Raw genomic sequence first — 18757 nt, forward strand, 5'->3', positions numbered from 1 at the left:
TGTCCTATATATAAGGTTGCCTGATTTTGTTTGCGGAAATTTGACACCACCAATTAAACCATGTTGAGTTTCTGCAACGAAAAGTATTTATTTCTCAATTCAAAAGCTTCCAATTCCTATTTATACTATTTTGCGTATTCCTACCTGTGAAAAAAAAAAGAAACGACATTAAAGTTTATTCTTTACCCGATAACTTTTCACAAACAATTTTGTTCAATCTTATTCACTTCTTGATCATCTCTCATAAATTTTCTCCACGCGCTCGTTTCCAACCTCTAGTTTTATCCACCGTATAAGCAGATGTACTTTTTTCACAGATTTGGATTCTGCATTAAAAAATCGAAAATTTTAATTTCAAACTGTTTTTCCTACGACGTCAATTTTGCAAGATATCTTAAAATTCGCGAAGCTGAACTCGACGAAACGGTAAATTAAGAAAAACACATTTATCCAAATAGATGCTCGAAATTATGTACGTTGACCGTTAACAAAACAATTTATTTTTAAGGATCTTATCAAGCTATAGAGTTTCAAATTTTTTTTTTCGTAACCTGTTATCAGTCCACAAGACATATCAAAAATTTAGATCAATCGGTTCGGTCGATCCTGAGAAAAAGATTTAATCTGTTTTTTTACATATTTTGATTTTTCTCAAAAACCAATTGAGTTAAGGATCTGAAACTTTCAGGATCTTATTATTTTATTGGTACCTACGAATCCTTCCAAGTGTCGTTTGAATATCTTCCGGGGGCAGATTCACCACGCTTATGACCCCTAGGACCTTTAACAGTCTTTGAACGTTTTGATCGTCATTTTTGCGAACCCCTAAGAATATTTTTAACTCCCGATTATTGCACCTCGGACGCCGTGTCTACGTACATGGTAATAATTAGCTATTGAAATGAAATCCTATTACTTATACCTACCTCGGTCTCATAAATCTAAATGCGTTTATTAAATATTAATCAAATTATTTCAATGCAAATTGCGTATATATACGACTATATGTATACGTATTATAGTATAATCTTTTACATATTTTTACCGCTCGGTGAATCCTGTCGAAGAGAAAATTCTGCAAAATCGCACGTCAGCGATTGCCGTGGGAAATTTAACAGACTCCGCTATTGTTTGAGAGGTGAATAAATAATGTTTTTTTTTCTCTTCTTTAATTCTCTTATATTTTTAACAGCGTGCCAGTGAAACGCGTATAGAATACTGAGAGTAAGCGGGGAAAAAAGACGATATCAAATATCGATACGAAACTGATCGCCTGTTTTTCAATCACTCTCGTTTTTCCGACATTTTTTTAGAGTTGATTAATTAAGTAACAAGAGTATCGACAGCAAAAAGCAAATAATCATAAAACAAGCATACCAAAAAATTATAAATAATTTTTTCACCCGTTAAGTAACTGTCGTGTTAATTTTTGAAATCAAACAACGTAAAGTTCAAACAATTTCGCAATCATCCTGAATATGCACGAGAAAAATCAAATTTGTAAACAAGAGCTTGTAAATGAAGATTTTTTTTTTTATCTTGAATTGATTTGAAACGGTGAGAATCTGATATGTTCGTTAAATTTCGAATGCATTTAATGTGAATGAAAAATCACATTGTAGTGATTAGAAAATTTTACGGTGTATTGATTTTTTGTTTACAATTGGCATCGTATGAAAAAAGTGTTAAACTCAATCCTGGATATATGTTTACATTATAAAAAGTAATCTACGGAAATTCCGTCGGGTTTGATCATTTTTATAGGAAGTTGCTGTATAAACCTTATGAGGTTTCGGAAATTTTTATGAACAATACCTCTGAGAACTTGTTGGGATTTCGAGAATTCTTACGGGGTCTTCACAAGTTTAATGAGAGACTCACAACCGAACGTGGTGAGGTTCTGAAAATTTTCTACGGGGAATTCCTCTGGGAACTTTATGGGGTTTGAGAAATTCTTATGGGGTTTTGACAATTTTAATGAAGGGCTCATATACGCAAGCTATGGGGTTTCGGAAATTATTATTGAGTCGCACGAGCGAGTGATTGCAGGAAAACCAGACCAGCTGTTCAAATAATTATTGTAGGAACCAAGAATTGAAATATTGAATCTAAAATCGAGAGATTACGCATCATCGTCAATCTTCTAATTAAAACGTCAAACTGATACAGGAGTTTGAAAACCTTGTGTTTGGTAAAAAAAAAGGAACGCGTATTGAATTGCTACGTGATAATCCAATGTTTTAATACCGTATACGGAACTTTGGGTAAAGATATATAGAGCAGCCCCTGATTCGATCTGAAATGAGCTACTATATTCGCGAAATTTTCATAATAATGAAAGAAAAATGAAATTCATATAAATGGAATTTTCATCCAAGGAAAGGTGTCGCAGAGATTTGGCGCGAGATGCGGAGTGTAGCTTGCACGAACCGAAACCGCGGAAATAAAAGAGGGATGCGGAAAAGCGTACGAGAGGGCCGATGTACCTACCTACCTTAGGTATCAAAATCAAATCAGGAACGAGCATAGACGCTGAGGTACTCAGATCACGTAACATCCTTGCGGTGCCGTTAGAGCGTAGCGAGTTGCGAGTCGGTAGGCGGATAGACGCGAACCGACGCTGCAGGGAAATCGGGGAAATTGAGGAAATCGAGGAGGAAAAAGTTGAGGAAATCTAGGAAATCTGATAGTTCTTCTCAAGCCCCATATGCACGACGCAATGCCACGGCGAATCGTGCAGGAACGTGTACCTCGCATACCGGGACAATCTCTTGAAGCTTGAAAATCAACCGCGCATGCGCGAGTTTTATCGGCTGTTCGTGCTGGCTGGCCATGCCGAGTTTCAGCCGTCAAACTTTGTTTCTGGCGGAGTTTGCAGTTGATACGAATTTTCGAGGTTAGAATCTCAAATAATTGAGATAGCGACTCGGTAAGGCTTGGGAAGCATTTGTTGTTGGGTCGGAAAGTCGATTCTTCAAAGAATGATTGGAATTTAATGCTTGTGCTCTTTGAACATTAAAACGTACACATTTTGTTTGCGTTGGCCAGCCTGCGGGAAGATTTCGCCGACCAATGAGATTGAATTATTTGGCGCATGCGCGGTTGATTTTCAAGTTTCAAGGTATATGTCCCGGTGTATCGCTTCTTCCATTCCTACAAGTGTACGCGCAACGTTTACCAACCAACGTTTACAAACTTCGATACTGTCTGATAAAACAGAAGGTTTATAAATATAAAAAAAAAAACCTAATCGATCACAGACGACGTGGCTCTGCGAAATGTTCTTTGCTTCCTAACGTTTTTTCGATTTTTTATTTTTTATTTCTTTGATCGAAATTTACGTTTTCCGTAAATCACAGAAATGTTTCGTACGTTTGTTTTTTTCATTTGTGTTTTACTTTCTTCTTTTTTTTTTTTGCTTGAAGGGCTTCCCATTCAAACCAGATGTACCCGATGTTTGATATTTTTTGTTTTCATTTCATCTTGAAAAACCCTCGTAATAGAGCAAAAAACAAACATATGTCAGACGTTCTTTACAGTTGAGTAAAAAATTTGGTCAATCGTAATGCTCGATTCGTTTCGAATTCTTGTGTGACCGATACACTTTTTTCGTCATCAGATCGACTAATTCTTGTTTGTTCCTTTTTTTTTTCTTTTTTTGTCATTATTTCACTCGTACCTTTAAAGTCTTCTATTTCTGAGTAACACCGATTATTTTAATGAACTGCGGTATAAATTAATACACCTTGAAACGTATCACTTTTTCCTTGCGGATGATAATTATTTTCGCAACGAGCTACAAAATTAAAAGAAATTTTTCGTGCTCCTCGGTAAATTTGTACCCTTTGTTTGTTTCCCTCTGCATTTTTTTTTTCCTTTTTTTTTCTCGTCTTTCGGTTCAATTATTTCTGTATCACGTGTTTTGTGTCGGGTTATATTCGTACAATGGTACGCCTAATAGCTGCGGCGCGGAGTTGTTTCAAATGAAAAACAGCGCGAATATTAAGTGCCCAAAACTGTGGTTCCTTTGTTCCAATTGAGACCGATGAATTAAGAGCCACGTGGATTTCTTTACCCTGCGAAATGCCGCAGCGAATCATCCACAGTGCTGGATTTTTCTAAAATTTGTATTATCTTTACGACTTTCCAACTTTATAGTATGCAATTGATAAAACCATACGTAAAAGCTTTAATTTATTTTTATTCGATTCTTTTTTTTACGGTCACTTTTGCAAGATATATTGAAACCTTCTCAAAACAGGAAACAAAATGTTTCGTAATTTTACGAGCGTTGCAAGAAAAAAAGTTTCCAAGCGATTATGAAACAATTTAACGGTATCTCAGTTTTTGTTTTCAAGTCTAATATTCTCTATTTTCGAACTTTAAAATGGATCCTCGGAGCTTAGACAAATAATAGTTTGATCTTGTTTAGTCCAGTTAAAAATAAGTCTGAATTAAAAATATTCTGGATGTGGCTGCATTTTTGTGTATAGGAATTTTTGACCCCAAGAAACTGAAATATGGAGCCAATTTTGAGCTGCGTAGCCGGCGTTCCGAAAAACACCAAAATTTGACGTTTTTTGGCATTTTCCTCAAAAACTGCTACTGACAGATGAAAAATGACTTCACCATCGTGTAGAACGGAAAATTCTACATCGAATTATATTCCCCTATCTTGGGAACCGAGTCAAATTAACAAATTAGGAAGAAAGAACTCATTTCACCAAAATTCCCTAAATTCCGTCGATAAGTAGAATTTCTTTTTTCTTAATTAAGAAATTTCACCGAAATTCCCCAAATGTCTTCGATAAGTAGGATTTCCTTTTTCTCACTTTGTTAATACGATACCGTTTCCGACATATGAGGACATAATTCGACGTAAAATTGTCCGCTCTACACGACGATCAAGTCACTTTTTATCTATCGGTAACAGTATTTGAGTAAAGCGCAAGAAACGTCAAAGTTTACTGTTTTCTCAAAACGCTGGCTATGCAACTCAAAAATGAGTTCAGATCGGAGTTCCTGAGAATCGAAAACTCCTATACACAAAAGTTCATCCATAACGCGAATATTTTTAATTCCGACATGTTTCGACCGAACTATGTTACTTTGATGAGAGTATCGATTCTTGGCCAGCCAGCCTACTCGAGTCGAGATGAAATGGAAGCGTCATGAGACGTTGGCCAAAGGTCGCCGAGGATCATGGCGACGCTGGATGGACCGGGTGTCGGGAATTAGGGTCTTTTGATTAATTCCAAAATTCCGTTAACCGTCAATCCCAAACCCCATAATTTCCTCAATTCCGCAAGCTTCTCCGACTCCGATGTACCTAACTCTGCGAAATTTCACCCTGCAGGCTTCATTTCCCAAAAATATACGGTCTCGACATAATCGTTGTAGGATTCTTTTCTTAATTATTTTTTTGGAAAAATATCAACCCATTTCTTCGTTGATCGAACTTTTCTCCCTTCTACACGAAGTTCACTCAACTCTGATGGTGAAGATAATTGCGTTTAGAAAATTTATCAATTTGATTTTGAATACGTGAAACGATGTATTATGTTTCACGCTAAGATGTGAAAATCTTCGAATTTTGGGGCTCTCAGACCTTTCCGTAAACCAGAAACCCTTTGGCCAATGCGGTTTTATCATATTTTTGAATTTAGGATTTTCGAATGCACGCCTTTGAATTTTTAACAGCACTTCTTGTCGTCGTAAAAAATATGACCTAACGTCTCTTTGGCGTAAAAAAAAAAAACGTCAGATCATTCCGAATATGTTATATATTATAAGGTTGATCCTCAAATCCGCCTAAGGATTTTTGAAATATTCGTATCGACTTAATAAATTATGGTCGCAGTTTCATCCTACTGTAAAAACTTCGGGATACGTTCAAAAATATCTACCTTCTCACATTTAATAAAAACAATTGTCACCCCTTGCATATACGTATAAAAGACTGGAAATGTAAATGAAAAATATGTTTGAAACGTCCTGAGGATTTACTTCAAAATGGATTTCCATTTTTCCGCACAAAAAATGCATCGAGTTATATTTTTTTCGGCAATAAAATTGATCAACGTGCTTCTGGTAAACGTGAAGACCAAAAAGTCCGAAAACTAGAGAAATATCAAATATTATTAATGCATACTATAAATTATCTAAATCGGAACTTGTCCGAAATTTTAACCCTAAAAAGCTTTCCCACAAATTGTTTAATCCTTCAGAACTTCTTTCGTCTTTGCATGTATATGTTTTTGTATTATGTATTCTAAGTCGTATATACGAGCACTTACAACGGGCAGTTTATTTACTTTGTATATACACGGTGTCATTTTTGCACAAACTGCCAGTGCATTGGATTCTAAAAACTGTGTATAAGAGAAGTGAGTAAAAGAAAGGGAAAAATACTCGTATCAAAACTTGAAATTTTTCTTAGACTGGACTTTTTTTAACTCGTGTTTACCCGTAAACACACGGTATATCCTGTCGAGGTTGCCTACCACCAAGGGAAAAAAATATCGGTAATACGGACTTACCGAGTTACCGGCAAGTGGCCTGTTCAAAACTCCTCACGATTGAACTGGAACTGTCCGTGTTGCGGAATTATGTGAATGTAGCCAAACAATTATTTCGTTATTCATAACCAATGCCGAAGCGTTCAGTTATCGCCTTCCGAAGTCACATTAATGTGACAATGATTCGGTAGGTCTGTTTTACCGATATTTGTTCTCCTCAGTGGTAGGCAACCCAACATACAGCAGCGTTTAATTGGCAACACCAGTTGCAGGCGGCACAGTCGATTCCCCCTTTCTTTTGCTTTCCTCTCCTATATTCGATCCCCTTTTACCGAAGACTGGATATATTTTTCGCAAGCTCGGTAAACCGAAGTTGAAAATTCGGTAAAGCATCCAGAGTGCCGCAGGAATTAGAGCCGGATCTCTGCAGAAACAGCGAGCCATTTCCGCTCGCAGAGTCGGTTATAGTCGAAGGAGATCCTGGAGAGTTTCCACGAAGTTTCTCCTCCCTGTAGATAGTTCGTTCCCTATTTGCACCTGATTACGGGTCATGGATAGAATCCCGAATAGTTGTTATACCCACGACTCCCCCAAATTGATACTCAGCATCTGGATTCGTGTACACACGTCCCTCTATGCTGTTCAACAAACAGCATTTGTCGGTTTGCCAAATATGGATGTTTGTAAGTTTTTCGAGTGTTTGAATTTGACCATTTATCCAATTATTATATCCGTAAAATTGGGTGTAGGAAGATCTCTTTAAAAATTCTATTACAAATGATGCTGGAATTATAAATAAACAACTTAAATGTATCGATGCCTCGTTTCAAATCACTTATGAAATTGGTTTTGAATTTTGTAGATTTGCTTAATTTCAATCTTGGATGGATATAATTTTTATTCAGAAGAATTTTTTCTACAAATGTAAACTGTAACTTTTTTTTCTTTCGTGTTGGCACGATCGATAATTAGTATTAATTTCAGAGTATTACGCCGTCCTTGCCATGATCTCTATATTTTTAACGCCGTTTGATTGAAATTTGTTTTTAGTTGTTATTTTTATTTCGGCTTTGTTCTTCGTTTATTTTTCATCTCGAATATCATTTCGTGGGTTTTACGTCAAGTAACGATAAATATCAGATTCGAGAATCTCTTGAAAAAATTAATGGTATTCTCTGTCAGACTACAATATATTCGATGGATTGTTAATATTTTTGAAAAGAAGTCTTCCTCAGAAATCTTCAAAACTTGAGTAAGTCTTTTAAAAGGAACCCCGAAAATTCTACATCAACCAACAGATGTAATTTCAAAATCTTAGCGCCTCCTTGAAACAATCTCGAAAATTTGGTATTGATTAATAATACTTAGTTGGACTATGAAAATTGTCACAAATGTTCTAAGAATTTTCGAAGAACGTTGAATGATTATAATTTTGGAAGCTTGATAATCGATAAAAAAAAATCGTAAAATACTGCGGTACAAATGTTAATAATTTTAAATATTCAAAAAATGCATCAATCATGATAATTTTAAATGACCAAGAAGTATTTTTAATGATTAACAAACATTGTATGTTATACCACTTTTGATCCGTTTAAAAAATAGATCAATGGCGTAAAATAACTTCTCTTTCACATCAGATCATTGTGCATAAATCTTTCATTTCAAATTGCAGGCTTTTACCTTCAACTCGTTTAATTTTGTTCAGCGTATCGATCGTTTTAAATTCTGGCCATTCAAATAATTCACGTGTGCAAATCATTGAAATATGCACCACGTTTAGACGATAATCAAAAAAATTAGGTGAAAGTGTTTTCGAAAATGGCAAAAAATGAATAAATAAGTGTTTGCTATTTTATATGAACATGAAATCGTGACGGACGCAAATTTTTCAAGCTCAAAAAATGAGTTGTACGTCCTCCGAAGTAATTCTGTTGAAAAGTAATAAGCTCGTGCAGAGAGAAAGAAAATAATACTCTGCGTGAATTAATTGCTGAAAAAATGCCTTTCATATCAGAATTCGAAATAGATTCATCGAAACTCAATATTTAGTAACTATTCACAGTTTTCGCATTTTTAACCCAACGTGAAGAGACGAATGTCGTTTTTGAGTTGGAAAAAAAAAAAAATCTCTTCTGTCTGTTTTATTTTCAGCCTCTCGTGTCCAGAATTTTTTCCTAACGAGAAAATCATCTCGTTTGTTTCAGGCGAACATCCGGCCGCTATGCAGCACGGAAATACAGCCGCAGGATCTCCGACATCAAGGATCATCCTTGTTGCCGTAGTTTTCCTCCTCGGTCAGCTTAGATAATGTGTATGAGAAGTTGAAACCTGATTCAGGAAGAAACATGCTAGATTTGAAATAACCGAGGAGAAACAGCGACGGAAACAAATTTTACTGCAAATTTTCGCGTTGAAAAGATACCAGAAAAAAAAGATACACACTCACGCAAACGCAGATGATGATTATATATGTTACACACATGTGTATTTCTCAATATTTGAGACGAAAAATTTCATATGTTTTGAACACTTTTCAACTCATTTGAAATGAATGGTCGATCAAGATTCGTTGAAATTGATATTGCCATAAAAGACAATTTTATCGTTCGACAATTTTTTTTTCTTTTTTTTTTCATATTTTTGTGCAACGAATTTTTCGTTCTTCTTAACCGAATCGATCTGACTTTATAAATGCCTTTACGAAATATCTCGATATCGGGTAAAATTTTAACTTTGTAATTTTTGTTGAGAAAAAAAAAAAAAAAGGAACGGTAAAACGTTTATTCTCGAAAGATTTTTCCTGAAGTATCGATCAAACAACGAACGGTTTTCTCCACGGTTTGATCGGAATTTGAAAATTGAAGAAAGAAGCGAAGTCCAAGCGTCGTGAGTGAAGTAAAAATTTGTGAATTATACGAAAAATAAAAACGATGCAAAATGTTTTACTTGTCAAGTACGAGCTTGGAAACGTGATATGGATTTTCAACTTTGTAAAGAAAGGGAATCGTACAAACGAACTTTGACTAACAATGAACGATAGTTGAATGTAATAATGGAAGAAATAAGAAGTGAAGAAAGTAGGAGTTATGAGGGACAAAAAAGAGAGAGAGAGTAAAAAAAAAAACCGATAAGTGAGAAATGAATGAAATAGTAAGAGAATTGAAGGAAGAGAAGAAAATAGGTAATTTTTACCGCACATGTAACGTGTAGAAGAATTAAGTAAACAAATTAGGTATAAATATAGGCGTATTAGGAATCATAAATGTATAATTATACGTACATTGAACGTATGATTACTATTATATCATGACATTGTATAATTTCAACGATGTGACCACGACGAAGAGTTTAATTGAAAGAATTAGATCGTGAATATCTTTATCTTATCGCGCCTCTTCCCTTATTCTGAAAATGAAGAGGATAATAAAAACCGTGACCAAAAAATAAGAACTTTGGTATAAACGAAAAGAGGCACAATGTAATCTAATCTTTCCCGATTTCCAATTTCAATCGGTGTATTTTAAGTTACACTTTATATTTGTATTCTTTGATTATAAAATCTTGTATTCTTGACACGTTACTATATACCAACTATTATATCATTATACGTGTAAATAGTATTTTACTCTTGTAAATAAATCATTCATGCAACATTATAATTTTCAATTTAAGCAAATTTTCCGACCACCTGTTATAAATCGTCGTGCAATTTATATAAATATGAACTCTCGAATTTTTTGGATCTGATCGATTCAATCGTAACGAAATCGATTCAAACAGATTAATAGTTCTTTGAGGAAATGTCCTAAACAGTTCATAATTGGTGTGGGACAAAAATGGAAACAAAATTTGACGATTAAATTAAGTCGATTGAAAAATCGGACACAGTGAAAGGAATTTTGTCATTTTTTATTTTAACTATAAAAAGAAAAGTTTCTGGGTGAATTAACAATAATATTCCAATTATTTTTAAAATCATGTTGATAGTTTACGTTTCTTGATTATTCAAAGTATTTTTCAGATGGTTTGCCGGATTTTTTAGCCAACACGAATACCTGCAGTGAATACGTATAAATAGAATTAACTTTGCGAAAGTAATCCTGGAAAAGAAACTTTGTTAACACGTCGAAATTAATGTGGATTTTTTTTTCTCTACGGATTTTTTTACTCAATAACAATCAGTTAATCGTTTCGGAAAATCGTGGAACTGATTGACGAAAAGAACTTTTCTTGGAGAGCAGGAAAAAAAAACATTTTTCGACTTTTAAAAATTGTTTAAAATCGTGTGGAAATTTTTACTAATCCTTTTTAGTACAAAAACAAAAACAAACCGGAAAAATAGTTTTTTCGCGATGGTTTTCATCATCATGAAAACGGACGCGTCTGTTGGTCTGTCTGACAAACTTCCGCGATTTGAAACTGATAGGACTAGGCAGCAAAGTGAAAAAATTTGAAAATAAAATTAGAAAAAAAAAATCCCTGTAGCCAAAAAATTATATAAACTGGAAATAACGTAATGGTTTATTTCGAAAAAGTAATAAGAAAAAAAAAATAGACGTTTGTCGGTAAAACATTGAAAATTTATTTATTTCCTGTAGGACCGGAAAGTCAAATTAAACTTGACACGAGAATTTTTCATGCTCATGAATTGATTGTGAAATCTTGTCATTTTGACATGTTTCTAAAATCCTGATTTTCGGGTTCTAGAGGATTGAGAACGTAAGGATAGAGTGAAATTAGAAAAATTGATTTCCGACCGAAACCAACTTTTTTTGCATGTCATCAAAGGAGATGAAAAGTAGAAAATATGCATTAAAGTCGTATAAAATATAATTAGAGAATTTTGGTTTCTGTTTTTAACTTCCATGTAGCATTTTTTTTCTTTCCAGCTCTACAATTTTCGCGATCAATTTTAATAATTAATTCACACTTGAACCGCTGTTCACGTACTCGTAAAAGTTTTCGAAAATCATCAACGAGGAGTTACAATATTTCGGACCTCCGCACGAATCTCTGTGCCACAAATGAGATAAAGTGATATTTTTGATATTGTCGAGCGGATGAAGAGACTCGCGAGTTGAGGTTTTGCGGTTTTTCTCTGCATGTGTCACGGCTGAAGCGTTGAGTAGAATAAATGAAAAAATGAAAAACGTAATTAGCCGGCAGTGTGATGAGCGTTTCAATTATACCTTCCTTTTAAAAAAAAAATCTCGCGAGCTCTCTTCGAGCGGTTGACACGAAATTTTAACAAACGTGCTTCCCCGTTGAAGTTGCTTCTTTTCCGCCGCTCGGAAACAAAAGTAATTTGAAAAAAGCCCGGGAAATTCCGTTGGAACGCGTTTGCTGAAATGGGGGAAAAATGAAAAGAAAACGGACAAACGAACGGTAGAAACTGCAGCACGATGATACTGCTGCTGCTGCTGATGCTCCACACGAGCCTTTTCAATTCCTTTCACTGAAATTACCGCCTCTCATCCGGCGGCATTTTCTATGCCCACGTTAGGCGGATGCTGCACACCTGCTCAAAGGATTATTTAATATTTCACTCGAGTATGTATGTATTATGAAAATCCGGGATAACTTGATATAAATTATACACAATGGGAATAATATCGTTTGATGTAGTTTCTGGAAAGTTTTAGTAAAATTGAAATCGTTGCGACAACGGTTTATAAATCATTGGAATGATAAAACAAAATTTTGTAAAAGGAACTGTTGTCGACTGTATCGTGACTGTTACATCTATGAGTCAATTACGGATCCAAGCAGCCCGAAATATGAAAAACATGTAAAATATGAATAAAACTACATACACTTGGGTACAATGAATCTGCGACGGGTAATTTTTTACACTAGACAGTTATGTTGGCAACAGAGAGAAACCTACAGCGCCATAGTCGGCCGAGCGCGAAACAAACTCAATCTCAATACACACAACATAACCCATGACCGTCGAATCTAACCTTAGAATACGTGTCAATCCGACAAGTCATTATCATAGACTTATACACATAGACTGAGTGCTCCTATAAGAGGTACTGAAGCTTACATATAAAGGACAGAGATATGTCGGGAGTACTGCTCTCTCTTTTCAATCGGTTTCATACCGGGAGACAAGGGCCAAGTGGAAGTGGAACAACTATAGATATAGGTGCATAATTTCGCCTAATTCTCCTCTACCGCCTCGATCCCCGCCACAAATATCGTCAGAGAGAAAAAGGAGTACTCCCGGCATATTTCTGTCCTTTGAATGTTTGCTTCAAGCGGCTCATAAGAGCGCTCAGTCTATCTTTGACAAGTCTATGGTCATTATCCCCGCGGCATTCTAAGGTTAGATTCGACGGTCATGGGTTATGTTATGTTTATTGAGATTGAGTTTGTTTCAAGCTCTTGTTCCATGCCAACATAACTGCCTAGTGTAAAAGATAACCGTCTCAGATTCATTGTCCTCAAGTGTACATACATTAACGAAATGTGGTAGGCGCGCGACAAATCTGTGTTGCGCCCAGAGGGCGCCACCGGCAATCGAAACGATCAAACTAAAGATCGGAGCGCTCAGCGCGAGAAATCATTCCAGAATTATCACTCGGCGTGACAAGTCGCCAAGCGGGACTCGGAGCAGTCGATACACCCGGTAAGAGGAATAGAACCATAGTCGAGAATACTTGTAACACTTGTGGGATTCTATGGGTGTACAGATATCAAACTCATTTTTGTTTTACACCCGGAAGCGTATTTATCCGTTTAATCGTGAAAAATAAAAGACCTTCGTGTCGATATCAATTCTTCCGAAAAACTAAAAACCTTGCAGATGAGTCAGAATACTACACGGAGGGAAAACATTATTTGGAATAAAATGACGGGAAATGGGATTGAACGCACCCCAATCGGTTTTGTTATAGAAATATGGAATTGTATCGGAAGAAACTGAGGTTGTTGTTCGTGTTTTGCTGAGTCAAGAATTCTATGATTGTAACACGAATGAAATTTGTTGTCGCATAAATCTTTTACAATAATCAAACATTAGCGTCATTATACTTCGAACGACATCGCTTATAATTCTGTTAACTCTAAATTTTGTGGTGTTTACCCGATATTTAATCAATAAAACTCGAAAAGTTATTATTGCATATTTAGAAGTACAATTTGAACATGTGTCAATAGATTTATGTTTATCTGATCGATATCAATTTCGATAACTCGGAACATGGCAGTACGCTTTCTTTGTTTTTAATAGATCCGTCGGCATATTTATCTTGCATTATCCTTATCTGACTACATAGCTGACTACCCGGTTTTTTAACTATCTCTGAAGCTAACTCCCTAGCGAGAAAAGTCACCGCCTAGTGGCCGTTTACAATACTAGTATACTGACGATTTCGATGAATATATTCTCGACTTGTTTCAAAGCATGTGGTGTTTATTTTACCTCGTAAACATATTAGTGCAACCGATCGAACCAGCTACGCCAAACAAGCTCCGGTTAGATCAACAAAACATGGCATTCGATCGATGTAAAATTTTCGTTGGCTAGATTCCTGTACTTATTTTTATTTGAAGTGCATAATTGTTTTTGTCAACGATCATGCGACTTGGAGGAACAAATACGTAAAGTTCGAATGAAATGATAATTAGTTGACTAAATTTCGTAATCACATCAAAAGTTTCACGCAAATCAATACTTTACTCGATCGCGACAAGAAAGGCTTTTGTTGAATCAATATTAATTCGCTTGACCAAATTATTTTGTCAAACTAACTAAATCGAAATTGTTAAATTAAAGTCATCGTATTTGAAACAAACAAGGGATACTAGATTGAAGTGCGAAAATGCAAAAAATAAAAATATCATAGTAATGTTTGCGTGAATTTCTTGGAAAAGTTTCTAGTCAATGAAATTATGAATTTGAATGACTGTCTTTTTATTTGTACAGTGTTTATTTATTTATACTTTTGAAATTTTACCGACTGTTCAAAGTGGCGAAAACCAATACGAATCACTTTTGGCCGCGTGACTCAAGAAAATATCCGCAATGTTAAACATGCAAATAACCAGAAATTCGTGAGTCGAATTAACACATTTTGAATAAATGTAAAACGCGGTGTCGATGCAGGCATCGAGTGGTATAAAAATATATTTAAAATCTAAGAAAAGAAGGATGATAAATTCAACGTTTCCGCAACTCGGAGCGGGATAAATATCGGTTTTCTATAAACGCAGAAGGGTATGAAATGCCATGGCTGCCATTACCATATCAATTTTTATAACTCCTGCACCTTGTACGTTGTAAATATGTACATATTTCAAAAAGCGGATGTAATATAACAGTCGGCTCATGGTTTATACGCTGCACCTTCGTGAATCTTGAGACTCTTGCGTATGCGAGCCGAGTTTATTGGCCACAAGGTGCAGCCGCTGTACACGGAGAGAAATTTTTACATGTGGTTCGCACTGTATAATTTTCCTCTATTTTCATTTCTCACCTAAATGACCTAAAAAAATACAATTCCGGGCATGAAAATATGAAATTCAATCTTTTACCTGCTAATGGAAATTAATTATTTACTATTGATTTTTATTACTTGTACTGTAGTTTCTTTTAACTATTGCGATAATTTTATGTTGCTGTAATAATATAAGTTGAAAAAAATTTAGTCAATTGAACGTACAGATTTGATATTGCAATAACCAGAAAGTTTAGTATTGACAATTACAATTAAATCGAATGGTTATAATAATTGTAGCATATTTTCTTACAACTCCAACAATATTTAAGCCGTTATTTTACAATGGTACCCGTTTCACTAAAATTTTCTAGTCGCTGTAAGAATTGGAATTTTTCTCAGTGTCTTGATGAAAATTATTAGTGCACGTAAAGGCAGGTGCAACGAAGAATCTTCGTTATTAACTTGTTATACTCGTTTCCAGAGATTAATGAGGCCGATGCATTTTCAACTGGGCCTTAAAGTTTGAACAGGTAATAAAGAAACCCTCAACGTCAACGAAAGAAAATTTTATTCACTTGTTGGTGTTTTTTTCTTATTTTTTTTTCCAGACACTCCACGATCATAAACACGAATTATTCTTGAAAGTTTATTTCTGAAATATTCATGTAAAATCAAGTGCTATTTCAAGGGAAATTATATGTAAAAAGAAACGACAATAACAAATACTGGAATTATAAACGAAATTATATATATATATGAATGATGCATGACGAATAATCAAACGATATTTGATTGTACAATCGATCGGCGATGCCATGCAGGTCCATAAAAAATCCCGTCTTTGCTATCGGATAGTGAAAATAAATAAAATATATATAATTGATTCAATATCATGAACTTTTGCGTTACACGTTTCTTGTCGTTAAATCGATGGAATATCTCGAAATTATTTGACCCCGTCGTTGTTTCCAGTATAGCGAAAACGATTTTTAATTGATCCCTCCTATACTGGGACAACCTCTTGAAACTTGAAAATCAACTGCGCATGCGCCAAATAATTCAGTCTCATTGGTCGGTGAAATCTTCCCGCAGGCTGGCCAACGTACACAAAATGTGTACGTTTGTATTTTCAAATAGCATAGTCATTAAATTCCGACCGTTCTTTGAAGAATCAACTTTCCGACCCAACAACAAATGCTTCCCAAACCTTACCGAGTCACTACCTCAATTATTTGCGATTCTAACCTCGAAAATTCGTATCAACTACAATCGCCGCCAGAAACAGAGTTTGACAGCTGAAACTCGGCATAGCCAGCCTGCACGAACAGCTGATAAAACTCGCGCATGCGCGGTTGACTTTCAAGCTTCAAGAGATTGTTACGGTATAGTCGCCGCGTTGTGCCGAAATCGAATTCTTTGCCAATTCGGTAAACAGTGTGTTTGCGAATATGCATTAACGGCAATACACGTGAAAATAATGGATTAAACTCGCCTCCTGCAATCCGGCGCGTAATTAACGCCTGTGTAAACAGGCACATATTGTCCCACTTTGCGTCGTGATTTCGCAACACGGGATTAAAGCTGGGAAAGCGCGGGTTTTTTGTTCCCTGATCGTTTTTTTTTTTTTTTTTTTTTTTTTATCATTACTGTTGTTACCGTTATAATTACCGTGGTCTCTCCATCATATTAATTAATGCATTAACTAATTGATGCCGCAGTGCAGGATTTATCATCAAAAGGTACGCAGAATATTTTGTATTAATTATTGGTGTACCTTTAACATTGTTATACATATCGAAACCGTCCTGAAAACCTCAAGATTGCGGTTGTATTAATTAAATTGCAAAACTCAGCGGGCAATATGCTTGCCGACGTTAAATTAGCGCACGCTTTAATAAAACGTAATTATAGAGGTATGAAGTGAAAATTTAATACATCGCACCTCGCTCTCTTTGTTGTCTCTGTTTTTCTTTTTGTTTTTCTTTTCTTCTTCTATCAACCGACTTAGTTTAATAACGAGACTAAACATGACAAAGACATTTAGAAAAGTATATTCATTATTTTATGCCCTCAAATAACTTGGAAGAAATTGAGGGTTTTCCATTCGTCCTGTAGTCTGGTCGAGATCCGATTAGGAATTAAGGTAATAAGAAAAACAAGATGAAATGAAATGTACGGAATAATAATTTAACTTCGTTTCATCAAATTGTTCGTCCCTCTTTCTCATTCTCTCGTTACCTTTCTCCGATTCATTGAATATTCATAATTACTAAACTTTTATATTATTCTACGCAAGTAAGGCTACTAATTGATGCACGGTTTTTTATATTAAATTATTGATGCGCCGTAATTTTAAAGCAGAACCGCAAAAGACATGTTTCAATCTTATTTCACAACGATCGATATAAAATGTAGCGTTTTGGCTGTCCCAAGAAAAAAAAAAAAATAAAGATAAGTAAAAAACTTTGCAATCGCAACTAGTAATTTTCGTCAGCAAATTGTTGAAAAATGTCACCAAAGTACGAGCGAGCTTGAGCTTTATCGAAAATCTTTTTTAATAGAATTCCAAAAACGTACACGGAAGCTTCGCTTCGATGGAAGTTGACGCGTTCAACGGCTTAAAAAATACACTGCGTCCTATCTCCACACCTCGCGGCCTGGAAAACTCATCGATATTTGTTGGAAAACTGCTCACTGAACCGTAAGTATACGCATAACATATGTAAGCTTTTACGTTATGTACAAACTATAACTCCACAATTGAAATCGCTAGAACGTTGATGCGTAACTTATAATTACTTTTTTGCCTCGATTCAACAACCAAAATCGTGGCGAATGTACATGGATGACGATAAATCTGTTTGCTCGCATTATAGAAAAAAACATTGCAAAAAGCATTATTAGTTAAAAAAAAAAATCTGAACTTCTGTGCATTTTTTCTTTTTTATTTTCTACAAATTCCAATCAACTTGACTGTTCAACTTTAACACTGTGGATGTGAATTAAATTGACAACACATTGAAATAGTATTAAAATCAAGATATTCTTGTTAATCACAACAATAATACATAAGACAAGAATCGAAATAATATCTTTGAGCATACATTCAAAATAGTTGATTTTATAATACATCGAACCTTTTATGTACTTCAACTCATTATCAGCTTATTAGTCAAAGATAATTTTTTTACAATATTACGTATGTTAGTAAGAATGAAAATCGTTAGAATCCTGCAGTCGAAAAGGTCTCACCCGTAACTTTACATTCGGAACAAAAGGCCATCTAATAATAAGGTTTAAATAGTGTTCAAATTATTTCATTACTAGATCTCAATAATTATTTAATCATATTACCATTCACTCGTATATTAAATATACATTACTACAATTTTATAACGTGACAATGCATTTTTATTGGGACAATAGGCGAATACGAATAGACTTCTGTACCATTTTACATTTCCTACCTCTATACCAGTTCATATTTCGTTTAATACACATATTTAAACGGCAGTAACTTTCTTTATTTTGTTAATCCTGCCATTCACGTCACAAAGATCATTAAACAGCAACACCAGCAATCGGTCAGCTACGCGTAAAAAGATTAGGCTACGCATCCGAATTTACCGCGTTTCCGAGTACTTCTGCCGTAGTGAATTCTATCGGAATATTTCGGAACTAACGTTGAATTATCAATCATTTGCTTTTTTGTACGTGATAGTATACAATCTTGATTTACGTTATTTACGATTTTCTCGAGATATGCCGCATACCAAATCATTGTGAAGT

The 18757-nt window shown here is 35.0% G+C and overlaps 1 protein-coding gene across 3 annotated transcripts in view; it reads left to right on the forward strand.

Moving 5' to 3' along the window:
* Positions 1-9681, forward strand: part of LOC124186453 (zwei Ig domain protein zig-8) — a 365445-nt gene extending 355764 nt beyond the window's left edge. For all 3 annotated transcript variants that reach the window (XM_046578193.1, XM_046578192.1, XM_046578194.1), the window contains one exon: positions 8726-9681. In XM_046578193.1, coding sequence (XP_046434149.1) covers positions 8726-8829 — 104 coding nt within the window. In that variant the 3' untranslated portion in view covers positions 8830-9681. The remainder of the gene's footprint in view (positions 1-8725) is intronic.
* The last annotated feature ends 9076 nt before the right edge of the window (positions 9682-18757 follow it).

The sequence above is a fragment of the Neodiprion fabricii genome, chromosome 7 (assembly GCF_021155785.1).
Source record: "Neodiprion fabricii isolate iyNeoFabr1 chromosome 7, iyNeoFabr1.1, whole genome shotgun sequence".
Classification (NCBI taxonomy): Eukaryota; Metazoa; Arthropoda; class Insecta; order Hymenoptera; family Diprionidae; genus Neodiprion; species Neodiprion fabricii.